Source organism: Cephus cinctus, unplaced genomic scaffold, assembly GCF_000341935.2.
Source record: "Cephus cinctus unplaced genomic scaffold, Ccin1 Ccin1_scaffold0168, whole genome shotgun sequence".
Taxonomy (NCBI): domain Eukaryota; kingdom Metazoa; phylum Arthropoda; class Insecta; order Hymenoptera; family Cephidae; genus Cephus; species Cephus cinctus.
Window position 1 is genome coordinate 906,738 of NW_014332892.1, and position 27,085 is coordinate 933,822.

At 40.2% G+C, this 27,085-nt stretch overlaps 1 protein-coding gene across 9 annotated transcripts in view; it reads right to left on the reverse strand.

Annotated features, from left to right (window-relative positions):
- LOC107264359 (neuroligin-4, X-linked) overlaps window positions 1-27,085 on the reverse strand; it is a 206,127-nt gene that overhangs the window by 131,047 nt on the left and 47,995 nt on the right. For 3 of the 9 annotated variants that reach the window (XM_025081397.1, XM_025081399.1, XM_025081398.1), the window contains 2 exons: window positions 23,356-25,401; window positions 22,796-22,971 (listed from right to left, as the gene is read on the reverse strand). In XM_025081397.1, coding sequence (XP_024937165.1) covers window positions 22,796-22,971; window positions 23,356-23,603 — 424 coding nt within the window. In that variant the 5' untranslated portion in view covers window positions 23,604-25,401. Of the gene's footprint in view, window positions 1-22,795; window positions 22,972-23,355; window positions 25,402-27,085 lie in introns of those variants that run through there. The other 6 variants (XM_015732549.2, XM_025081400.1, XM_015732544.2 and 3 more) reach the window with 6 other exon arrangements.

Below are 27,085 nucleotides of genomic sequence, written 5' to 3' on the forward strand. Positions count from 1 at the left end.
ACAAAATTTTCGAATATTCTAATTTAATGCGTGTAAATAGCTGTATTGAAGAATAAAGCTTGTCAAAAATTGAGAATGTATATATAAAATATAATGTATATATAGTATATTAGAATGGATTATATACAGTGTCAATTTTCCTCGTATTCGGAAAGTAACATCTGTATGTGTCTCGAGGTGCTACACCAGCTTTTATATCGGCGACATGAAAGGCTTGATCGATGATTGAGTTCTGTTACCCCGAACTTTGGGCGAAACCACGCGTCTTATCTCTATCCCACCAGGGATAAGATAGCTTTCGTTTCCTGTTATAGTTTCGAGATTTGGTTTCTTCACCCCTAGGGTGTTAAATCAGCTTGCGAAAGCCATTTGATGCCTTCATATGTAATTTAGCATAAATAAACCCACGTATGTGGAATCTACAATATCTTTGAGTGTAATTTTTTTTTTTTAAGTTATACTTGTGGTCGCATACAATAGTATACGTAGGTAGATTAAAATTTAAAAATAACACAATTTCTTATTATTATTGGTAGGGATGTGCCGAATATTTGTAAAATACGAAGGTGTATGTGCATGTATAGTGGTCAATGTAATGGATAAGGGTGGTCATTATTATGAATAAAAAAAAATAGAGATTGGCTGCAGGCTAGGACAGTTCCGGCATCCTTACAGGAGTCGACAAAGGACTTGACAATGGAGGCTGTGACAATGCCTCCTGATGGATAGATGTAGAGAGCCTTTCCGACTTGGGACTTTAAACAGAAAGACCGTGGTAGATTTGACCAAGATGGCTGTCGGTCAAGATAATGCCTATTCTTGAAACAGATTTTAGATCCTTTCAGTCCTTCTGCCAATTTGACCCTTCCGAAGGAAATGACCTTTCCACTCCATATTCTTATCTTTCAGCTATCCGATCCGACCGTTTCGCACGTCATTTGCATTCCGCGAAATTACCTCGAAATCAGAATTGCATATACCGACCATGAAATTCCACAGTTAAAAAATGTTATATTCGTATTTATTCGTAAAAGAAAAATTTTCCAAAAATTTCAATGAATTTCGCTCGTTTGGCAAGATTCGAAATTTCAGACAGAAGCATGGCTAATTGGAAAGCAGATGCGAAGGAAGAGCCGTGAAAATCGTGCGACTCTCCCGAGTCTCCCTCTTTGTGCATTGAAAAATCTTTCGCGTCTCTGCGCCCATAATGGAGACTCTCGTAAGGAGGAACTTCCGTCAAGAGGTAAACAGACAAAGAATGCCTCCACCTTTTGAAGCCGATAGAGATAAAAAAGTTGAATCTCGGAGAAACGGAAAGAGATACGACTGGAGCTTCCGCACAATCGCCTCCCGTGATATGACAGTGATACGTACCATTCTGATGCCAAAAACGTTTAAATTCGAAAAATGTTCAGGAACAAAAAAAGCCGGCAATATTCACGCGTGAATAAAAATTCAGAATTGTATTTTTTTTTTATGAAACAGGATATTCCCATCAAGATAACAATATAGTACATTCCTCCAGGGGGGTATTTGATACCGGGATTTCCATTCCCATGAAATGTCGGTGCACAGTGCCCAAAGGTCATTCCAACAGGAATGCTTACTTTATTATACGACCATGGAAAAAACTATGCATGGAATTCCTATCGAGTTTGATATCAATAGAACTAGTACGTATTCGGTGCACTGAATTAAAAAAAAAAAACTGGAAAATAAAAATGCCCCTTGTCGAGAATAGAAATAATTTTTCGCCTCAGGTAATATATTAATGATGATAATAATAATAGTATACGTAGGAAATAATTCTGAAAATGGACGTTTCGCGTGTATTTGTATCGTTACCTTCAGACGGTATATATACGTATATACTGGGTATTACCGTCGCAAAGAAACTTTGACCTTAGAGCATTTTCTTCGCGTTACACGTGCTTTTCTTGATGCGAGGTAATCGAGAGGGTTATCAACGTCAATGATCAGAATCAAAAAGCTGACGAGTGAGATTGGACCTACATTGGGAACTAGGTACTTATCGAAGTCTGTTGTATATAATACAGACGGATGCCATATACATCGGCTACATGTCTAAAACGAATTTGACGGGTCTAATTCCAAGTTGAGTAGGGTCATCTTATCGTAGCTGAAATATATATTCACTTATGACAGGAGCAGTAGCTCTAGCAAAACGAATCAAAGTTGAAGAGGTAGACGAACCCAAGTGGAACTACTAATTAGTGTATATCAGTAATTAAGGTTAGAGCATATTTCGAAATTAGATAATAAATGGTTAATTTTTTTAAATTAAACGATTCCACTGTGAGATTAAGTAAGCCATTAGATTATTATTATTGTAAGAATAAGATTAGCATGTATTTTGAATTCTCTCAAGTATAGCTAATACGAATATCCAGTTCCCCAAGGTGCTTCGTAATGGCGGGTGCTGATGGCGTCCGATACGATATGAAAAGCCCTGTCGAATCTTGGATTAACGTAAACCTGCTCTTGGGAAAATCGTTTTCAATTTTCCCTTAAGGCTTTTGGACGATACGTTAGGAGCCATAATCGGTGAGTGCTAAGAGCTCAGTATCAGAATGTAGGGGATGCGGTTTTCGGATCTGAAAGAGATGCGATAACTAGTGTGAAGTATATCGAGCTACAGATATATCTTGGTCTATTCTAGAAGCGGAAAGCTTTTCGTGTCCGGACGAATGGAAACGTGAGTGGAGACGTTAAACACGTGGGAAAGGATGAAAGGGAGCAGCATTCAGTTGGAGTATACGTGAAAAATTCACGAGAATTTTTACCATATGTATCCACACGTCTTTCGTATATTACCTGTATATATCGAAAAGACCCATTTATACGCATATAAATATATAAGAAAAGAGTTGAAATGATATAAAATCAAATTTACTTGAAAACCATTTTTTTTTCAATGAGGCAAAAAAGATATTGAAAAATAAAAAATTATTTAATCAAATTAAAAAAAAAACGTATATATAGGATATTATAGCATATATCATTACGGGTATAGAACACCAATTTTTTGATTTCACACAAAGCAGAAAATTCGTATTCCACCACTGTCGTTCGTATAGATGTTGCTGGTAATAACATACAGGGATGTTAGTGGGGTTGACGTTGCACGGAGACACAAGACAAGTCGCGGAAAATCTGTGGCGCAATCTGATCCCGAGAGTAAAACCTCGTTATCTGACACAGAAAGTCAATCCCAGGTCAAGACCATGTTATAATGATACCACGTTTTCGGCCTTATCCAATACCCAAATGGTTTTTGAAATCACGTGCTTTCGAGCATCAGATAAGAGGGCACAGTCGAAATATATAAATCTTACCAATCTTTTGAAATTCAATGAAAAGGCAAATTTTAATACGAGGACCGTATGAAATCACTGATAAATTTTCGTAATAGTCCTGACAAGGCAGAAAAATATAATTTCAAAACGAAAAACATATTCCATACTTAATTTGTACGTTTACGCGAATGATCAAAGCTCATATCCTGCCTTGGATAATCCTCAAAGCGCAATGGTATCAAATTGTCAAATTGATGCAATTCCGTTTGTTCAAACCTGTACGGCTTACTGTCATACGCAATACGCATTAAGTTCCAACATATATGTATCCTTTATCTACATATTGGACTGTGTCCCTTTAAACCGGTAAAATCAAATGTGGTTATACGACTAACAGTAGAAGGGGCTAGTTAGCTTGATCTTTGATGTAGCAAAAAATGCATTTTCGCAACGTCGCCTACAATATACTCGCCATACTAGTATCTATAACTGGATATCGTACAGCAGATCCCTACGTTACCGTCCATCCAAATTTCGAGTAAATACAAAATCTAGTTTATCCGTCCAATGGAAACTAATAAAAAAAAACGACCCTAAAAATGTCCCCTATAAGATACCAGTACATCGCCTTACTTTTTTCCTCCCATGACTATCGCACTACAGGATTTAACTGTTTCTCAAGCCATTCCGGAATTCGTCGATTTACTTTGGCCACTACGTGCCGTGTAAGAAAGCACGTCCAAGTAAAAGGACTAAGACTACAGTGGTTATCGGAAGGATATCGGAAGGAAGAAGGAAAAAGTAAAGTAAAAAAGATTCGCGATTGGTATCCGGGTTAGTGCAAACTTAAGGGTAAGACTAAATCCTCGAACCCGCAAAAGGGGGATTGGCGAAGATAATAAATCTACATTTGGTTGTTGAGTCGATGCGTATGGTGACATATTTTTTTCCCGAGAAAGTAGTTGGCAACCCCTCAAGCATTCCTCTGTATATTCACTTTAAAGAAACTACGTCCTTACGAACGTCTATCTAATAAGAGTTATAAGATTATATCACGTCTCCAGCTTCCTTAGTTATTCGCACGTTGCCTTTGTGCCGCTGTCCTTTTTAACCTCATTTTCCATTTTTCCCCCCCTTCTCGACTTAATCCCATTCGTCTCGCCCGGATCGTACAGCCCCTTTCCTAGACAGTGTACAGAAAAATCAGGTCCACCTACCTTGGGCATCCACGTCCTGTGATCATCGTCAACCCCCCTGACCCCCCACAGTCAACCTCTACGGGGACTTCGACCTCGTTCTGACTACCCCTAGACGAGATAACCCCCCCCCTCCCCAGCCGAAATCTACTTTTCTTCATCCCCATTATATCTATATAGACATCTTCCAGTGTCCTTTGACGTTGTTCAGGCTCTCCGCCGGTAATGTAATTTCATTAGGGCGCCTCCACACAAAATATTATTTTTACACGCCGTAAAGTTCCAAGGATAATATTTAGGATAAGCGGCTTATCACGTGTAGGAGGTCGTAAAGAATTATTTAAAATAAGCTCTTGGACCGCTCAAACATTCCGCGCATGTTCCACAGCAACGGTGTTTACGCGATCGTAAAGTTGTACGTTTGCCAGATACAAAGATTCGAGCGAGAAATGAAATTTAAAAAGTCATTCTTAACAGTCTCAGCCACCATGATAAATTGCATTGGCGTACGAAAGTATGGATCCCAGGATGATTTTAGAATCAAGGTACCGGAGCTCAAAAGGATTTCTAAAGGGGTTGGCGTTCATGGCGCAAGGGTAGTGGGCGAAAGTGGGAGGGACAAGTGGAACAGGATAGTTTTTAATCCAATTACCAATGAAAGCTGACCGCAAGAGCCAAGGTAGTTGCCTGGAGGGGCAGTTGTTAACGCGCAGCCAACCATCCCTGTAAGTTGTAACTCACCCTCAGACGCGGATAACGTTATAACCGTCAGCTCTGGCTACCTGGGACCCTCATAACACCTTATACCCTGGGAAATGGAGGTTTGCTAAGGTAGGGACCATCCCACGGTTGAAAATTAAATAAAACCCGGAGTCTGGTACCGCAATGAATAGCTATTCACATACTGTATGTATATACTATATATATGCATATATATACAATAGCACGTAGTCATCGATCGAATTTCGTAGGATATGACACAGGTACGATCGATCGTGCAAAATTGATTTCCAGCCAATAAAACCGACCGAGACTTTCTTCGTGAATTCTCGATAATATTTGTCAGATAAAATCGTTATCCCGTCTCGTTCGCAAGCTCAGGGGTAAAAACTTTGTAAAAGCCATCGAGAAGCTCCGGGACGAGAATATCTAGGTACAATTTTCCCAGATAGTCCTGTGACCCCTTTGTATACATATATAGTACAGCTTTAATCGAATTAACATGCCACGCGGTCACTTGGTTGCATTATTCAGCGAGAAAGCTCGAGTACCTGGGAGGCCATACTTGCGCGGAGCTTGCAGGGTTGAAAGACGAGAGGGCAAAACAAAAAAAAAGGGAAGGGAAGAATTAAGCTAATGGGAAACATTAGCTTAACACAGTTTAAGTAGCTAATACCTGTGCCTTTATCAGAGGGTTGATTTTATACAGGGTGATCTATGAATTTGCCACTTGTTCGGTAGCCATATTCTCACGGCTGGCCGGTTACGTCATAATATACACCAGCGAACGCAGGGCTGGTTTATAGCGGGGGCTAAGAAAGTTCCAAAGATTTCTTATCGGTGGCACCCTTTATGTTCTGTACCCGGGTACCCTCTGTAACATCGTATTTATACACGGTCGTTGTTATCTACCGGGTGGTACCTTTCTTTCTTTCATCTACGTAATTTACCAAAGGCTGCTGGATAAAAGAAATTTCTTCGTTTCACTTGATACTGAAAATATATGTCATGCGTCTCTGGTTGTCAACCCGCACCAGAAAGACGTCGCCTGTTTTTCTTAAGGCTGGTAAAAGCTCCGTTGACAGACGGTGGCATAATTATATTTATGTCCATAATCCCGAGGCCGGAGCCTCCTCTCGGTTAGAAGGAAGTAAAACATTTCGTTGAATTACTGCGGGTGTAAATATGCATGTATAAATATATGTACGACCCTGTAGAATATAAATCTAAACACCATACAAAATCGCTATATCCTTGAGGCTGGTATATAAATAGACGAACGTGTATATATACTTATATATATTAACAGAAACGAATGGGAAAATATTAAATATTAAATATGAAAATAAAGAGACGTAAGGGTACCAAAACTGTCATATATTTCTCTCCGGTGCCCTACAACCTCCCCTGTACGTTTGCCTACTCCGTCAGGGTTGAACGGCGTCGACTCCACCCAGTCGGGCTCACGGCCTTTCACCCTGGTATATCAGTGACTCGGTAAGCCTAGAATCTTCTCGGCAAAGACTGCAAACTGCTGGGAAACAAGATACGTATGTGGGTGCCAACCTACGTAGATACGTAGGTGGATATATGGGGTATGGCAGATACTTTAGGTATCTCGTAGGTAAAGGTACGTAGTCGGTAGACGTTGCGACATGAAAAATATGTTTTGTCGTGGCTGGCATGAATACGAATCATAAACTTTGCAATATCGCAGTCGCTCTCACGGAGTAAAACCCTTTTGCCCTTATTTTATGCGGCTGCTACGTACCGGGAGCCGAATGACTTTTTTTCTCTTTTCTTTTTTTATTCGTCTCAATCTACCAGTCACGACCTATCGGGACGTTCCTGGAAGACGCGTCTACGTTAGTTCGGTTCATTGATAAAGCTCTGCTCCCTTTCCACGTTACGTAACGTATCCATTGTACGGTGCACTTGACTGTGTACGTACATCCTCAAACTGAATTTTACCTCAGAGAAAATTCTTCTGCTTCACGAGGGATTCTTCCGATCCACTTATATACCTCTTAATTCCACTTTCTCCAGCATCCCGTGCGGTCCATGATGTAAGGAGGGTTCCTTTGCGATCATTTCGGTTCGTTGAAAACCGAACGAGGTTCGCGTATAAGGGAATGCTCGAGCGTCTGATACGCTTTGCTGGATAGGTCAAAGTTCATAAAGGAATTACTTGGCCTAAGTTGTTTACGTAATTAGCATTCCTTCCACATGCTCTAGGTACAGGTATGTATTTGTCAGGAGTATGTACGGTGCTTGGTAAATGTATTCTTTTTTTAATAAAATATTTTTCAGATTTACGATTTTGTGCTTTTTTATTGATTACAGGGTTCAAGATACAATCGAGATTACCTGAATGCAAGTGTTCTCATGAACGTATGCAGTTCTCTTGGGGTACAGGCGCTTTAATTAACGAACGTGTCCAGATGATAGTATACTCCGAAGCCTGTTGCAATTAAAATTGTTCACCCGATATCATCACGATCCATTCGTACACTGATATCGGTTCAACATTTATCGCTTTATTAAATTCAATCTGATTAATGTCATTTTCTCTTTCACGTTAATTACGGCATATACCATAAGTTTCTGGTTTCGGTATCAATTTTTATCACAACCTCAATACTCGTTATGCAGAAATTATGATGAGCGTTTGTTTTCGTAGTGGCGAAAAAAAAAGTGCACAGCACACAGCAGCTGACGCAAATAATATTTACAAGGATATACTTTGCACCATTCGTTAAATTAGTTCTGGTTCAGAAATTCTCATAAACGCAACTGAACTCTAAATTAAATGAATATTGCACTCGCTAATTAACGGCAACTTCAATTGAAGTGGCATCATGCATGTATGCGCATCAACGAAATGAAAATAATGATCCTGGGGCGTATAATTGTGCGATTAAAATAAAAAGTGTATCCAAAAATGTTTTTCGCCGAAATTCAAAATTTTCACTATCGAAATTCACTCTGCAAATTCGTATCGAATAAATATTGGTTAATTTTCATTGTCACGCGATTCTTGTAGATTTCAGTATAGTTCCAAGGTTTTAACCGGAGACGCCCTAGACACCGAACAAAGAAAATGGTAGGAAAAGCGACAAACGCCGAATTGATAATTCAATAAATCCCGGAGAACACTTTACGCAGTCTGGCTATGTAGGTTGGTGTCTGCCAGTCGACCTGACGCTACTACTTGTTCTCTGCAGTTCTGTGTCTGACTTAAAATATGGGCAGCGACCACACCTCCTTACAACAGGAAAGCTATTGTCGTTCCAGCCTCTCGTGTTCGCCATTTCTCTCTTTCAACTTCCACATCCACAAACTTCCCACATCCTACTTTCACCCGCCGTATACCAGTTGTAGGACGTAAAAGTTTTACTGGTGAAAAACGTGAATCAACGCTATATACATCCAGAAGGCATTGCCGACCTAGGGAAAGGTAAAATTTCATTTTCTCTATGTTGGTAATCACTTGTAGCTGTCCTTAGGAAATAGCATTTGTATTACCCGAAGTGGCTCGATATACTTTGCGACTCGAGGGAGAACGCAGCTTTCTCGCTTGAAAACTTTTTCACGGTTCGCTTAAGTGCTCGAAACACTTGCCAACATGGCGAAGAACGCTGGTGGTGGTTCCAGCCCTCTCTTCGTTTCCAAAAAAAGGAGCCGCGCCACGACAGTCGAAATGGTCTGGGAAAAACAAAGGAGTCTCGTGGCGATATGTAGAGGCGGCGGAAAGTCGGTTGGTTGAATCGCGAAATGCCCTTTGAGAGAGGAAATTTTGCCACGAGGAGAAAGCATGAGCTTTACGAGAAATCGTTACCTCAGAATTCGCGACTGGGACAACCAAATTTTTCACTCCTGGTACATTCATTTCTGACAGTTTGGTTCGTAAATGCTTTTCGGTCTTTGACTTTTCCATGGACTCCACCACGTGTTTTCGATTCAAATTGTGTTGGCTGATAAAAGCTCCCGTAGCTTTCTCTTATCTTCGTAATACGAGAATAGAAGTCACCCTTAGCGTTGCGATGGGATATATCTAGAAGAGCTTGTTTTTCCGAGATTATCACGCCAATTTTGCTTTTTATTGTCGGTATTTGCTTATTATGAGCCAATGGAAACGATGGGAATTATTATTGTTTACTCCGAAATAACATTACGCGGAGAAACATATCTTTTTCTGACTCGGTAATTGAACGAGCTACGGTAATATTAACACGGAAAATGTGTCTTCGTTCCGATCTGTACGCTTGGGCTCCTCCGATACCGAATCATTTATTTTCTATGGGGAAAAAAATTGCACAGTAAAATAATATACAATTCACTTCATTTTAGAAGCAATTAAAAATCAATCAGAATTCTGATGGATTCGCTAAATAAATATGGTAGGAAAAAACATTCAGAATTTATTGCTAAATAGAAACCGTATCATGGCTATATGGTATAGTATAGGGTAGACAGAAAAGATGAAATTTAAAAAATAGCTTCCTTTTGTATATAAATAATTGCGAGAGCGCATTACGTTATGATACGATTGAACGTGGTCCAAGTTTTGTCTTTGTGAATGGGAATCACATAGCAGGCATCCAATATGTATTTATATATTGGCATCTGTATAACGGGTGGATAAAATAAAATTTATCAAAATTTTTTTATTTCACATCCATTTTCCAAATTTCTTTTACTTCAAGCTTATCACTATTATTTTTAATAACCACTGATTTTTTCATTTTTCTCGCTTACGTACTACAAACCGAAATACGTCTCTATGGTATTATCTCGTATATGATAATGGCTTTCTTGGCAATCAGCCTGTCTGCACGATTTACTGGTATTATTTTATGCACGCGATCAATAATAGCCAATAAAAAGGGATATGAAATGACAGCTTAAGAATTGGCTGAGCGGCAGTGTAGGCTACATGCAGAAAGGATATCTCTTTGGATTTATTTCCGCAAAAAATTTGCACGAGCTTCACATGCCTCGAAACGGGCAAGAATTATCGATTTCCTTTGCGGAAATATGGAGTAGGGTAAAAATTGTGAGGACGAGGTGGCGTTGGGTTTAGGTAGCGGGGCCTTTTTTTCAGCACTTTATTTTTTTATTTCAAGCGAGGCCCATCCAGAATGGGGTGGCTACGATAATAAATCGTACAGAGGACGTAGCAGTGAAAATTGCTCAGAGCCCAAAACTATATCATGCAGTGAGGATATTCGCTCGGCCATAGTATCCTAGGTATGAAGTCAACAAATTTGAAAAAGGCAGTTCTGCATGCGATATTCCCATTACGTTCACAATATTAAAATCTGTCTAGACTTTCCCTGAAATTGTGCAGATGCAAATAAAGAATATTCTACGGACGAGTAATGGAAAAAAAAAATTAGTCCCTTCACTCCACTTACACAGTATTACCCTAAGTTAGCAAAATACTATCAATTAGCAAAATTACCCATATTCGATCATCAGAAAATTCAGCGTAATCGAAAAATCGTCCCAACGAAATTTCTCACACGAGCAAAGTCGTGAAACATTTTTTTTGAAATTTAAATCGAGATCGATACAGGGCGATGAAATAAAAAAAAACATTCGGATTAATGATATATGTTATTTTGGAAAAATATACCAAAAATAGACGCAGCATCCACTATAGGTCCATATACAGTATTCGTCTCAGGTATGAGTATCTCGAAGGAATACGAAGCGCAATGGTCTTTTTTGACGTCTGCCTGAATTTTCGAAAAAGACAAGACACCCCTGAATAACCCTTTCACCGTCCAACACAGCCATTTCACACGGCATTGTTCCGCAAGTCATACCGTCGACGTTCTCCGGCTCGCTGGCGACTTCCGGGCCGTACAAAAAGCCCTCACCGGAAGTCGCGTTGCACGCGTCGCTCGGCGAATTGTTTTCGCGCCACGTCAACACGTAACATTTTTGCATGAGGATGTGTGTCGGCAAGATCTTTGTTCCGTTCCTTTTCTTGTCTCTCTTTCTCTCTATTTTTCCCTTGTCTCACGACCCCTCTCATACGCCTACTCCGCATTCCGTTATAGACATATATTTATATACGTCCTCGTCCACGTCGTCCGTACATCTACCCGTAAAGCCGCTACGAGTGATCCCTTTAAAAAGTTCCATCCCCTTGCGAATATAAGGTTGCACGCAATTTCTCTTTTCCTTTTATCTTTTCTTCCCTTCTATTTTTTATCTCCTTCCATCCCTACACGCTTCACGCTTTTCCGCCAACCCGACTGCCCTCTGTCCAGCTTTGTCTTATTTTAATTTTTATTTTTATTTTTTTCTCAATTTCCTCGCAAACGCAGCTTGGCAGCACGGACTACGTAGCCTTACTGCTTTGACCACGCTGTTGCTGAACCTTGGGCACAGCCACGTTTGCCTTTTTTTTTCTTTTTCTTCAAAGCCGCTCACACCGAATATTTTACTGTTCTCGCTCGACGGTTCTCGCAGTTACAGTTGCTTTATGCGACAGCCACGTCGTCCTGGTTCTCACCAAATTTGCATTCTCTACCGTCAAATAAATGCTAGTAGTGGACAACCCGTGGCGAGCGACCCCTACGTAAAATTTATATATTCGAGATATGACATAAAAAATATATATATATAACTTTTCCGAAGAGGAAAATTCCCTCCCTCCCTCCCCTCTACCGCCACTCTAACCTCTCGCATACCTACCCGCAGTCTTCCCGTACATCTCGCGCGCCTTTCACAATCCATTGTCTCAATCTGCCAGGACTCTTTTTCTTTTTCATTTTTCAATGCGTTCCACGCTTGCGAATTTATTGATTTCCTTGATACAAAGGAACTTCCTATTCTCAACGTTCCTAATAATATTTGAACATCAACGGAAGGTCGAATAACGATTATATTACTCGTAGACGCGTCTCGTTTTCCCACGTAATTCTGTTTGACTATTTTCAAGCCCAAAGCGCTATGTTTTAATGGGATCCCTTACGCGAAATATCGCAAACCGTCGTTAACGAAATCGTGCCATTTGCACCCGGCGACCGTTCCCGATATGGTCGTGTGATAATAACATCGTTAGGCGATTAGACGTCCCTTGTAGAGAAAAATTTATAATAGTGGAATGAGTCGGAATAAATTTCTTCTTCCATGCCCCCCCCCACCACCCTCCAAAAAAGATAACTCGTTATCACTACCTATATATGAGTCCTTGAGCTGACTGATAGCGGATTCAGATAACGAGAGGAACTTGAAAAATATCGAAGGTCCTCCTACGTTAAGAAATAATAACGAGACGCGTTCTCAAGTGACGAATAAATTGGTAGCGGAGTAATTTTAGCTCGAGTACTTAAATAATAATCGAAGCCCTGTCGATACGATTTTATTACGTAGCTCGAGAGACGAAAAAACAAACGATTCGACGTGACGTATTCACGTTCGTATACCGATAGACTAAACATGGTTTTGTTTGACCCCCAAGATTTGTAAGGTGAAATACAAGAAAGAGAAAGAACATGGATTTGGAGCAAGCACTTTGCAATTTCACTAGCTTTGAACCTCGGTATATGCGTGAATCCAAACTCGAAAGTTCTCCTTGTTCGATGCAAACTTCAAGCGATAGGAATGAATACGAGAATTAACGCGAATTACTTTAACGCGAATTACTTGAACGCAAATTTCTACGCCTTGGATAAGAAGATTCCAAATAAGCGAGTCTGCTGAAACTTTCAAGATTTTTACTATGTATAGCTGTTTCTTTGCCTCCCCCCCACAACGCCCACACTCTCTTCATCGCCACTGCAGTAATTCTTGAAAATTCAGCGAGTTCCCTCCCTCTCCACCCACTTTTCACGTGCCCCTACGTAGAGCTCGATAAATTAGTACTAAAACGAAAATAGTACGTAGCTTGGCTGGGAGTCACGGGCGAAAGCGTTTCCGCTAATGAATTTTTAAGTCCCGACGTTGCCGCCATCCGACGAAAACTTTTCCTCGCGCTAGCCGCGTCTTATTGAAAATTACTCTACGCCGTAGCGCGGGAGACCCGCCGTTCCGTCCTTGCACAGTTGGAATAATTAATTCCTACCAGACGCCCACTTAACGCTTCTCCGACCCCTAAATGGATCTCTACTGTTTACACGTGACGCCCTCGTATTGCCAGAGATCGTGACCGAGAAGCGACCGCATTCTTTAACTTTGAGAACGGAAATGACACTCGGTTATTGAGACGGCTTCCAATTTGTACAAGTGCCGCAGATGGGAATGGTGGCGCGTCGATCGCGTGTTGATTCGTGCGGCGGAGGGATAGCGTCGGTAAAGAAGGTGTCTTTGCGTCGATATATGAACGTGATTAGCTAACCTTAAACTGCTCTAATTTAAAAACTAAACACCATTAAATAAAATAAAGGTGATTTTCATGACCGGCGATAGTTCAGGAACATTCCGTTGGAAATTCAATTTGGGGACACCTATTTGGCTTTCCTACGTATATACTTGTTATCGCAACAAGCGGCGGTGTACGTATAATTAAAATGAGTGGGAAATTAATTCCGAGGTGAAAAACAGTGATTAACAGTGATATAGGGTTTGTATTAAAAGTTAATTAGAAATGACGATGCCAGTAAAATTTAATTTCTATAACTTTCAGTGTCTTCGAAGATCCCGTAGACAGAGGGATGATACGAATAGGAGTAAATATTGGAAACACGTGGATAAAAAAGAAGACTGAAAGTTGCCCTCTCGCATTTCCCACGTAGATGGTGAGAGAAACTTGAAAAAGAGTCTAAATTAATTTACCTCAGCCCCAAGAGAAATTTAATCATTCTTAATTCAACCCTGGAAGCTTCGCGTGTATTACCCACAATGCAAAGACCCACCAGATCGAGACGGTCACTTAATATACCATTAAGCAAGTAAATAGGCAGTTATATACGACTGGGAAGAGTGATGCTTTCCAGCGAAAAGTGTCAGACGGGATTATAAGTCTTCTGGTGATAAAAAAATTTGCTTTTTCGTCTTAAGGAAAATTAAAAATACCTTATCTCTGCAGCACTCGAACGTTATTGAAAAATTGAGCTTAATACGAAGTGTAGACTTAATGAAGAAACAATACCCCACAGCAATATTTCTTATATCGCTTGGTAATTCGATGCACCATTTTTTCGTAGGGTTCTAATGGTATATCTCGGGATGGGTGGGTGGGTGGTTGAGCGAGAGGGTGGGCGAGCGAAATAAGAGGGTTTATACTGTTTCCCCCAAGGGGTTGCCAGACGGTGCTACATCAAATTAAATGTCCGTCACGAAGGATCTAGGTCAATCCCCGTCGAGGTCAAGTAGTAAACTTTGTATTTTCTCTTAAAGCATACAAGCAAGGAGACACACGATTTCTTCGTTTATTATTTGCTTTATCTTTTTTTCTCCCGCCAGCAACGAGACTCCAGGAACGGTACTGAAATAAAGTCAGCTCCGTACCAAGGAAAGGGCACACGAGCTTTTTCAACATTTCCCTAGACACTTTTCTCAAAGTCTCCACCTGGTCGTTTCACGGTAATGCCTTCCGTTACGTTGGTCAGACTGGGATTCTAAATGTTCCTGCATAATGGCGAACGATGCCATCCAATTTGGCAGATTCCCTATGAAGGAACAATTCCAGGTGCAGGTCTCGGCAAAAAGGGAAACATTTCAAATGAAAACTATCCGGACTGACGAAACTTGTATTCAACGAACAGTCGTACGTGACTTATTACTAACGTAGTGTAGTAAAACAGTCGAACCCTAAGGTTTGCTCGATATTAAAAATTCACCATAAAAATATTCCCTCGATCCTCCTAAACTCGAAAAATCTGCTCGATCGTAATTCCAAGTCGTTCTGAGAAACTTTTGGAGCTTGGCTAGCGTTTCCATTTAGCTCGGCGTTGAATCGTCTCTAAAATATCGTAACGTTAGAATTTTTGACAAAGAAGTTAAAGAAAAACAAATGAAAGGAAGTTTAGCAAAGTAAAAGAGCAGAGAGACGGTATGACGTCAGTCTTATACGATAGCTATAGGTATACAGATGTTATAGGTACCTCTATATTTTACAGCCGATACTGAGCAAGCACTCTGCTTATGATACTATACTGTACTATAGCGTACTATACTATACCGCGCTACACCGTACAATACCATAGTAATACCTATATCGAGGAATCAATGTTTTTTCTCCCTATTCCCCTCGCAATCCTCCAATTTCCTACGATTCGCAAAAACGCCGTCCTGCATTCCTCTTGGCTCAGTGAAACCCACTCAGGAACCGAGCACACACTAAGCAATGGTTGCCCATTGCTGGTTTTATTGTTGCTACGTGTACCTAAAGACCGAAGATAGAAAAGGACACACGTTGCCGGCCAAGTAAGCGAATTAACTTGGTTCAAGCGACAATTTTCACGTGACTAGTGACAAGGAAGGACGCAGCCAACCGCTGTCGCCCCTATCGTTTCTAATAGGTCGTGTTCACGTGGCGCGACAACTATCGAGGTTGGCACTGAAGACAGTCTTCGAAAAAGAAGACTCGTAATTGAATAACCTTTATCTGCCCGAGAGAAAATCTGATTGCTCGCATACGATGCTCTTTATTGAGTATTTCGCGTTACGAAAAAGCTATGTTTTTATTTTCATTTTGAGTTTCAAAATTTTTTTTTTTTACCGTAGATAATCCAAGGGTATTTCGTAGGGGCATGAAAGGAAAAAGCAACCCCCATCCTCTGTGAAACACAATCCGTTCTAGAGTCACGCACTTTTCGTATTTCCGTATATCCCTGGAATTCACGCATTCCTGTTTCTATGCATTATCTTTTTTTTTTATTTTTACTTTCCGAGGTACAGAGAGCGATAAGTCACTGTTGATGTAAAAGGAAAAATTAAATGAATTTTGAAGCTGGTGACGTGGACTTGGGAAACTTTTAAAGGACGAACTCTCAATTTTTTATAGGATCTTTTTTTTTCTTATACGCTAGAGAGAGAAGGAATACAGAGCAAAGGACTCGCTCCAATAACGCAGAGAATCTCTCTCGCTGATACGAGGAAAACCCGACGGGCTTTCCCACGACGCGAACTAATAATCGAATTCCTAACTTTGTGGAATTTGTTTTAGTTCCCGAGAATAGTTACGGAAATAAGTCTCCTGCGCGGGCAGCTTCTTCAATTCCTCTCGATGCTTTCCGTTAGCTCTCCTACATAAGTTCACAATGAGTATTCCAAGGGGAGGGTGTCCCTATTACTCTCTAGGGAATCGCACCTTTCAGCAACCACCTTTATACTCGCTCTATGATTTATCCTGCCCCAAACCTTGAAAATCCCGTCAATTCCTCGTTTTCATATTTTACAAAAGTTTTTCCCGACACTGTGCAATTAAACTGCGTGTCTTCGCCCTCGTCCAATGCCCCGCTATAAAAGGACAGAGAGAAAAGGAAAGAGCTGCTGGAAAATAATAATTTATCAAAGTCCCATTTCTTTTTTTTTTTTTTTCACCAGTTTCAAAATACTATTTATAAATGGCTTCTTTTTGTAAAGCCACTTGACACTGATTAAAACCATTCGCTTTTGTTTTCGAGGCCGGTGCCCATCGGCACGCACATCCTGAAGTCAACCCTACAACGGGGTTTCGCTCCTGAATCATACCCAACGTACAGTACCCCTACGAAAACGTCATATAGGTGTAATATAGTAGAAAAAATATATTTTTTATTATACATGTATATTTTTAAATATATCATTTTTTGTCGCACGCATATCCCGTATACATATACATATAGAATATATTTTACGTATATTTTCGATTATTTTCTATCAATGTAATAAACGATTAATAAATTGAGATAAAAATATTATTTTCCTCTTTTACGTAACAGATACACGATAACGAGATGAAGCTTCAACCAGCCAGTCAGCCCATTTTGAGAATTAGCCATATGTATGTACACGTATATGGATCGTCCATATAAAGACGATCCGTAAGAAGTAGCAATAGTAAATAAATGAATTATTCGTCCGATAATAAATATTGTTAAAGTCACCGTGATTCTGTTTTTCCAGCTAATATCGCACGTCCAGAGGGATCTTTCCCTTAATGGCATAGGGGTGAAAAGAAATGCGAAAGCTTTTCCGATGTACTTCGGTATTCGAGAATGGCCACCGCGTGATTAATATTGGTACAACAATGATTTAGCTACCCTCCTTGTTGTTATACTTTCTCTCTTTTTTTCTCGTTGGCGAGAGAGCCGGCTACACGGGAAAGATAATTTACTATCAGCAGCCGCGGGTAGGCGCGGCAACCGTTATCCTTCGTAATTAATAAAATGATTAAACGGGGCTCCCTTCGTTCCTCATTAATAACAGGAAGGAACGGCAAGACATTAGTAATACCTTTACGACATTCGCTCCGAGTGAAGGAAGAGGTCTGCCTTCGTGGTGGAAAGCTCGATTAAAGCTCTGGCAGAAAAATGCCAGGGATTATTCGCGATTCGAGGATTAAGCTCGGTAAACTTGTAAGAATGTGAATGGAGCAAACCCCGTCTGGCGATAACGGGTCGTAGCTCGTACGTTACTGATATGAGCTTGCGGTGCTTTCGATTCGGTAAAAGAGTTCGCGGTGAAAGCAGCAACGAGAATGTGAAATATTCTAAGAGACTTTTTGATAATATGGTGCTTCAAGATTTCCCCTCCCCCCCCTCCCTCCCACTTCCGTCAATATATACTTTGTATACGCCCCTTGTAGATTTCCCTGTTCACTCTGTCTGGTTAAACACGTTCCTTACCTACTAGCTAGTACTTTTATCTAAATCAGCTCTTGTTAAGAGACAAAAGGACAGATAGGTTAAAGTGATATATATAAAAATTGAAAAATTCTGAAGAAAAATATTTTTGACAAAATTTTCGGAATTCATATAAAAAACGAGTAACGCGAGTTTACGGGTAAAATTGATTAATACTTCTTATTTTTCTTCGTCGATTATGGAATTAGGTAAAAACGTTCTTCGTTATCTCGTACACGACATCGATGCCAGGATACGCGTGATTTTTTTTTTTTTTGAAAATTAACTTTCAACGTTACGTCGTTACGAAAGATATCTCGTCTTTGTTATCATACATTTGTTCGAAGGTAAAGCACATTTCGACTAGATGGAAAGCTCGTCTGGTGTATCCTGACAAGGGATGAAAGTTACGGAAGATGCCGGACGGATAAGGGATGAAGGAATTAGAATGGATGGTGCTACCTATCGCCTTGGAGAATTAGGCTGTTTCCATTTGAAAGGCAGAACTCCGAGAGCTGTGTGAAGTGCAGAAAGGATTGATAACAATGGGACGGAAAGTTATTAACGGAAGAGAAATTGATACTTGGAAAGCTTCGCGGTGTCGAGCTTTTGGAAGACCCTTTGTTGTCTGGCCTAGTACTCGGACGTGACCTCTTCCACTTTCTAGGGTTCGTGATGATCTGAGAGACTGCACTTTATGTAAGGTGCCTACATGCGTCTACTGGATACCCAACTCTTGGCTGGGACGGAATGTCTGGTTAGTTAGTAGCGTATGTCGAAGAAGCTTAATTAATAGTGAAACAAGAGACTAACCAGTACGGAAAGCTTGCAAGCTGCTGGCAGTACTGCCTTAGGTATACGTGAGAAACATTTCAGAGACCCGGTTGTCGCGGGACACCCAATATCGTGGGTAGAAGTTTGCTTTCGTTAATATTAATTAATCGATAAATAAGATACACGTGCACCCCTTCCTGTGTAAATCACTGCAGGCTGTTTCTAAGAAAGATGTATCCAAAATTATTAACTTCAATTATCGTGCCTTTTAAGCTTTGCTTTGTATCTTGTATTTACTCCAAAAATTTTATTACTTTATTAATTACCGTATCGTAATTAATTGTCGTAAATAATTATATCTATTTATTCTAAAGTAGCACCCATGTCGTAATTTGACCTGCGACCTTACGGGTGATACGCGTAATCTCAGAATACAGCATCAGAGTTCTTCCATTGAGATGTGAAAAAATAAAAAATAGAAGAGAGCGCAAAGTGAGGGATTCCGAGGAAAATCTTCGCTCTCGACAGAGCGCGGGTAAAATTTCATGAAGTCGAGGCGTCGCGACGCCCGAGATAAAATTTTTACATGCCAACGACGTAAGCCTGCTGATAATAATTTCAGATGCATCTTCGACGTAGAATCGGAATCGAAAATTCATAAAGACTTATCGACCCATGAAAATGTCTGTTAAATCGAGCATTTCTTTAGTAGGGATAAAAAAAAATGAGAAATCGTATTTTTCAAAAAAAAAAAAAAAAGAAAAAAAATTGTATCATCCACTCTTCGAACAATTTCCCTTATGGTACTCGAACAATGCGCAAAACTATACTCGAGGAAACCGGCGAGGAATAAACATTTCTCAGGATGACTTCTGGGCCCAATACCTTTCAACAATCTACGTACAAACATCCTATTTTTATATTCTGGACAGTTGCCGAGGTACTGTGGCGCACAAGTGCTTTGGTTTCCGGTTCCGGTTTGCATTTACGTCTGAATGTTTCATTGTCGAAATTCTATCTTGCATGGGCGATATAATACGAGGGCGCGGTGGACCCGGATTACGTCCAAAGGTCCATTCGACGTCCCGACCATGACGTTCTCGCTATAAGTAATGAACTAATTACTAATTAATAATATTTACAGTGTCTCTCTCTATTTAAAATTCAAAAATCCCTAATAAGATAGCATCCCAAAGTGCACGGTAAACTTTTGTGCACCGTAGAACTCGATATAGTAGATTCGTCGTAATTTAATAAAGAATATGCCGGAACCAAGTAAGGGTTGATGCGAATCAGTAGGATGAAGGGGATGAAGAGAATTTGAAAATCTGTAGAGTTGTCTGTGCCTGTACATGTGAATGAATGATTCGAGTCAGGCGTAGCTCGTTACGAACGTTTGCCTTTGTATCTTTTCACCCTTGTCTTACTTTTGGACTCGAACTACAATGAAATTAGCGAAGAAACGAAGCAGGAGAAACCGGCTGGAAATTCAGTGCCGTTTTCCTTTTCACCTAACTCGAGGCAAACTCGAAGGTCCCATTACTTTTTACCATCCCTTAATACGTACCTACACAATAGAAGGGAGGGATTATTGCTCGGAACAAGGTGCCAATAAAGGATGCATAGAAAACCGGAAATTTTTAACTTTCAAATTGACCGAGTCGTGTGTGGCCGTATAACCTAACCTATTTTATGGGAGAGAGAATTCCGTTATACCCTGTTCATGCTAAGTAAAACCGTATAAATCTACTGGCTGGGATAGATCGTGTTTAATCAAGGAGGATCTCGATCGCTGTCTAGATAAATTATTCATACGACCTATATACGGTTACCTATGTACATCTAGACAGTTGAGCATTAACAATATTTTTGAACAATGAATAAATCAAAGACTTTTACATACAATTACCTATTTCGAGTCAAAATATTAAATAAAAATCAATGCGTTATCCCACCAGACGATTCTCGTAATTTCTATATACCAACGTATCTATTGTAACGTATTTTCTTGAATCGACACCCATAACGTAAATCCGATAGCTAATCCATGTCGCCTTCGACCGTCCAACCTTCGTGCATGCATCCGCATGCAAGGTGGGCGCTGGCCAATTCTTTTTTTCTCGAGAACTGACGAGCAGATAGACAAGAAGACTATCAACAGATAGTTTGAGCGCGAGGCAGCTCGAAACGTCCCGATCGGTGTCCCAAGACAGACTGACTTTGAGGATAGTCGGATTCGTAAATTAATTTTGATCGTGAGATGAAAAATCAGGACAGACTATATATCGAAAAAATATATTTGGCATAATAAATCATAAAATTTTTTAGATTTAGTTTTCCATTATTTATTCCCTTATTATTAATGTCGATTTAATTAACGATATTTATATTGTGCGAATATTCAATAACTACTAGTTAAGTACTATACTCCATACGTCATTTAATTGCTGCCTATCTGAATCTGGTCAGATATAAGAAGCGTCGGGGCGTCAAGTATTCGACAAGAGACGTCGACGTCCCGACGACGTTGTTTTTGCGAAAGGTCGAATTTTCGATTTCACCGAGAAAATGCAATGACGTACGATTATTGAAACTATTCCCTGCTCTCGACGTACGTGCCGCGGCTGGAAAAGAGAAACAGGCGAGGGCTGGTGAGCCATGATGGAATATCTGGTAGTGGGACTAGAGAGAGAAAGAGAGGAACAAGGTAAATAAGCAAAGCCAATAAAGAATGGGAACTCGAAGAAATATAGTGTGTACATGCTTTGGCATTCGACGTCTCCACGTCACCCCTTCGCGTTATACAGAATGTAGCCGCATATGTACCTTCCGTTACTTATTTGGATGTGTCAAGTCGACGCGTCTGGCACGAGGGTAAGATAACAACGTAAATCTTATTTAACCCTCCCATTCGCGAATTTTCAATATTTCGATATCGGACCCTCTCCCGCGTGCTCCTACTAAAATCTTCAGATTTCCATAAATTTTCATCCTTTCCCCTACTCGCGTATTACCTAACAAGGGGTAATTCTTCAATATTTCATATTTTCAAAAAATGCACGACACCCTACGTCCAAAAATGTCTGTCTCTACCACCACGTACATAGCTTCACTGCTACCCAGCATCTATTTGGTACAGATGACAATTTCTTTTTCATTCAGGCAACACTCGAATCGAGTAACTCGATCACTTTATTGCCTGATGAACCAAATTCAGATTTTGCAGGCCAAATACAATTATTATTGTCAAGTAAAAGTCACATGTTCGTTGTTATAGCTAATTGGGAAAATTTTAACAGGGGGGTTAACGTCTATATGATAATAGCCAAGTTCCCACAAGTGCGATTCTGAACGAGTAATATCGAATCGTAAGGGTAGTGTCTCGAGGATTGGCAATTTCGAACGGAATCGCAAGAGAGAATGATTTTTATTGTAACGAGATGGCGCAGCCGTTTCCCTCGCTCTTCCGTTTCACTTCGTAGCGCCGATATGCTTGCGCAGTGCATTTCGTTTGATTCGATAGTCATAGAAAAGTAATGCGTTCCTTATTTCTTTTATTTCTTACTTTTTTAGTACACTAGAACGACACGGGCGCACCCATCGCTGCTGTTTTCCGAATGCCTGTCGATCTACTGAAGGACCCTCAAAAACACGTGTAAAAATCTATGCCAAGTACAGGAGTGTCGTGAATTAATCTAACAAAAATTTTTGAAATCATATTACTAATGCCAAGTACACAAGTCACTGCATATCCGCTTATTATACGATCTGGCACTAAACGTCACCGCTGACTCTCCTCTCTTACATCACAGCCCGGCGTCCACGAGCAGGACGCCATTAATGACGCCCAGTCGCATGACTATTCGTCGCCTTGGCTGTATAGCCGGTTGCCAGTACTCGGCGCGAGACTCGACCGAATCCCTTGATTTCACATTATCTTTCGGGGATCGATAAGACCTAAGGTATAATAAATATATACAATTTCTCTATATTTCTCACTTACCCATTGCAGGAGCGTAGATATTAAGGTATAAGCAATCTTCGCTTTGATTTCTTAAATGAGGTAACAATCGTCTCAAGTATTCAAGTCTGCCCTTGGGCATTCTCTCCAAAGCTTCCTGCTCGTTTGAGATGTCCGGTAGCTTTTGAGGACAGACAGGACCCACGGAATCCGATAACCTGTTATCGGACAATAAAATAATATAGTGTCGTAGAATAATGCTACGATAAAATATATATCATGTATAAATAAGACACAGTAACAATAAAAGACGATACCGACTGATACGGAGATATACGTGTGTTTGAAATTTTTTTTTTGATCTCAGAGAATACGTTGGCAGCATATTGATCCGATATGTTAATCTATGACGTGTACGTTTGATCGACCGATAAAAATCCATGACAGTGGATCAAGTCAGATAAATTATAATGGCAGAAGCAGCGCTGTAGCCTAGTCGATGGTTTCTCAAGGGAACGTCACGTTCCATTGTCCCGACTAATTACGTTATTATTACGTGTATTTAGGTTATAATACACAAATGCCAGGACCTGGGTACTCACCTGACTCCGTCCCAGGGGCTTGGTGCCCTGGTGGGTGAGAATCTGTTCCCACCGACAGGCGGCGTTGCGTAAGGGATGCCGAGGTAGACGTCGATGGGCTTTAAAAATTTCACGTACTCGAAGGACTGTACGACACCTTGTATCTTGCCGTACCGAGTCTGTACGATTCGCGGATTTAATTTGGTCTTTATCGAGAGTGAAAACACAGGCGGAGCGATTAGGCATATAAGAATTAGAAAAAGTTCCATTTTGCCAGTTTTGAGCAGTCCTTATCTCAGCGATCAATTAAATATCTTTCCGGACTCCGTAAAATTCACTGTATAAATTATATTTACACACTGAGCACGTTCCTCCGGTTGAACTTATACTTCATCTTGGTATTCGCGCAACTTTAATCTTGGTACCTGGATTTATCGTTTTTACCTGAAATAACATTTTTCTCTTGCATTTACTGAATACATCGTGCATACCATTATTCATTGTAAGACTAATTAATAATACATACAATCGAGAGGTACAAACACCCTAATTGCTTGGTATAAACAATTTATATAATTATTAAACTGTCACCGGAAGTTATTGAAAACCGGCAAATTCGTTGATTTCCCGAATTTACGTTAATTAAATAAAATTAATTAACCCCCCTATCCTCCCGACTTTATATACCACCGCGTATCATCGAACGTTAAAAATATCTTTTTCTTCGACAAATGCGCCTCGACTGTCGCCAGCGAGCTTGCGTTATCAGGCGAATGTGCTATAGCGACACAGCGATAACAAAACGGTGCAAAAGGAATGCAGAAGCGTCGAGACGTAAGGAAATGCTCGCGCATGTGAGACCATTATGGAAATCAGTAGTTATCGGTAGGAGCTGTTACCCCGGTTAACGTTGGATGAGATTTCAACCCCGTGTAACAGGATCACGTCCTCGTCATAGGAGAAGCACAACCCTGGCTACAGATAAGATGTTTCGTGCTCGACTTTTCTTTATAATTTTATTCCCTTATCTCCGCTGCTCCTTTCTCATTTTATCTCTTAACTTTCTCGCCGCCGCTGCACCCCGATGAAATTCAAGTATCTCGCTGTGGATTCACCCTTAAATCTCTTGCGTCATACATTACGCTCAGACTCACGTGTGCCAACCTACCAGTCTCTATCTTGCTTGCGTATGCGATTCTACGTTTGCTCCGTATTTATACCTGGACGTTTGACCTACATTCCAATTTACATATAACGGTAGTACCTGATATATATATGCACGTATAACTACATCAAATTAACCTCAGAAACTTTTCTCTAGGTTAGGTGGAGGTTTACCTGTAGCTGTAGTTACGTAATATTAAACAGGTAGGTGCACTTGACTCTATTCCAATTCTCAAGCTGTGTTAAGTATGTCCATATGTGCATGTGCTGTATCAGTAATGCCGAACGTACCTATCGAGTTGAACATTCAATTCCGATTAGCCTTTACAGCTGGATTATTATCAGTCTTGATGCGTGCTTTTGGGTAAAATCGTATTCGGACACAGCGATACGCTATGATCCTGATGCTTTTGATTATACACGGAAGAATAGCGTCTGCACGCTGGGTATAAGCTACGGACTAAGGGACTACGTAATTCATTTGACTGCTAATTAGAGTTAATTAGCACCCGGCCAATTCCCAAAAGTATCCAGGGTTAGGTCTGGATGTCTATGACCTCGGCTGTTATTTCAGATCCGGGAGATTCACGGAATGCGAAGAGAGTGGCCTCATCTCTCGGCGCTTTATATTAACTTATATTTAATTAACGTATTTCCTTTTTAACGTCGTGAGTCGTCCAAATTTGTCCGTCTCACCCGTCAACTTTTCTCCGTCCTTGTTCTTTGGTCGCGTAAAGCGTTATCTTTCTTTTTTTTTTTTTATTATTTTTTTTATTCTCCCGCTACCGCTTAATTATTCATTTCTTTATGTTCCTTCCTCCCTTTCTTCTTTCACCAACAATATCGATCCACTTTCCCACGAAGGAAGTCCGCATGTCGACTGGTATTCCGTAATGGATCAGTCTGAAACAAGGAAAAAGATACATGGATTAAATTTAAAGATCCAATACAGTGATATCGAATCGATCGATTCGATTGATTGGGGCATATTGGAAATCTTAAATGAAAATATCGCCTGGTGTATCTTTTTATTAATCTTGATAAGGAAAAAAAAATAGTTACCTCAGGAAAAATATACTGTTCAAATATCGCGACAGAATATTTGGTAAGGAGAGAGTATACATGGTGGACAAATATTAAGTACTCCGAAAAAAAGATACTGAAAGCCAAGATGATGGGGATCGATTTCCATGTCAATAATGATAAAAAAAAGTTTATTTCCATAGTTTTGGCGATGGCGTATCGTCGTTTCTATCTTACCATGTTATATAAAATAAATTTTTCGAATTGCGAAACTCCTCGAGGTACAAAATAACATCCAGACATTTCTCCGTCTTTGTTTACCTCATTTCAATGTATTATTGGATATTTCGCAAAATGTTGTATTACCACAATTTGTCATACCAGCAATATAACGCGATATGAAATATGTATACAATAGTTAATCGATGAGTTTACGTTTTCATCTCTTGTATACGGGGTGCTTATTGGTTCAAAAGCACCGACAGATTATTTGGTTTATTTGACTACTACAGAAAAGCCAACATCACTTGGACAGTCTAAGCCGATTATACCTATATAAATATATAATTACGTACAAGGGAAAACTCTCTTTTGCGACATGCTAAAATAATTAGTATACTCAGTTATATAAAATGACTATAACATTTATCTAATATTCCACGTATGTACTCTATCCCGTTTTAGACACGAGAGACCAACCGAACCGTGCTTAATCTTTCGTATAATTATATATATAAATTTTGTATCGCGCTTTGACGTATTGCCTACCATTAAGCTCATAATCGTATATGAAAGGCGTCCTTTGAATGAGTTCAGTGACATAATCATATACGAAAATACGATGAATCTTGCATCAAACGATGCTCCGACGTTGATATACAAACTTCGTGAAGTTCTGGTAAATTTGCGAACACACACGTCATTCTACTAAGCAAACTACTTGAGAGCTGAACTGGGGGCTCGTCAGTACTTCGTACCGAATGTCAACTGGCTTTAGATGCTTTAATCAGACGCACAGGAATAGTTCAGGGTTTACAGTAAACTGATAATCGTAATACGTACCGGGATAGCGGATGATTCAACATAAAAGTCCACGCGTGGCATATGAAACTTTTTTTTTTCCCATAACTTACGTAAACTATGTAATCGATTATTACAGTATAGCTTCTCCGATCATTAAGGGCTTATAGCCGAAGATAAATGGTGCCAATGGCAATAGGTTCGACGGGATAACCTAAGACCTATAGGTTAGGTCGAATCCTATCGGAGAAACAGGATCTACCCCTGTAGGCTAGAGGGTAAGTATCCAGCATGGCGTTACCGACACGATATCTGGAGATCTAACTTGGGCAACTGAAGATGCAAGTAGTGGTGGGTTTAGGTCTTCTCCGAGTAGTAATAATTGTTTAGGTCAGATATACCGTACAATGATAGGAGCTGTAGTGATGTATATTACATTGTGAGCCTAGTATAGGTATAGGTCAACTCCCAGAGAGCTTGGCTTCCAGGACAGTTCCTTCTTGCCTGAGCCACCCTTAAGCTTCCTTCCTGAAGCTTCTGCTAT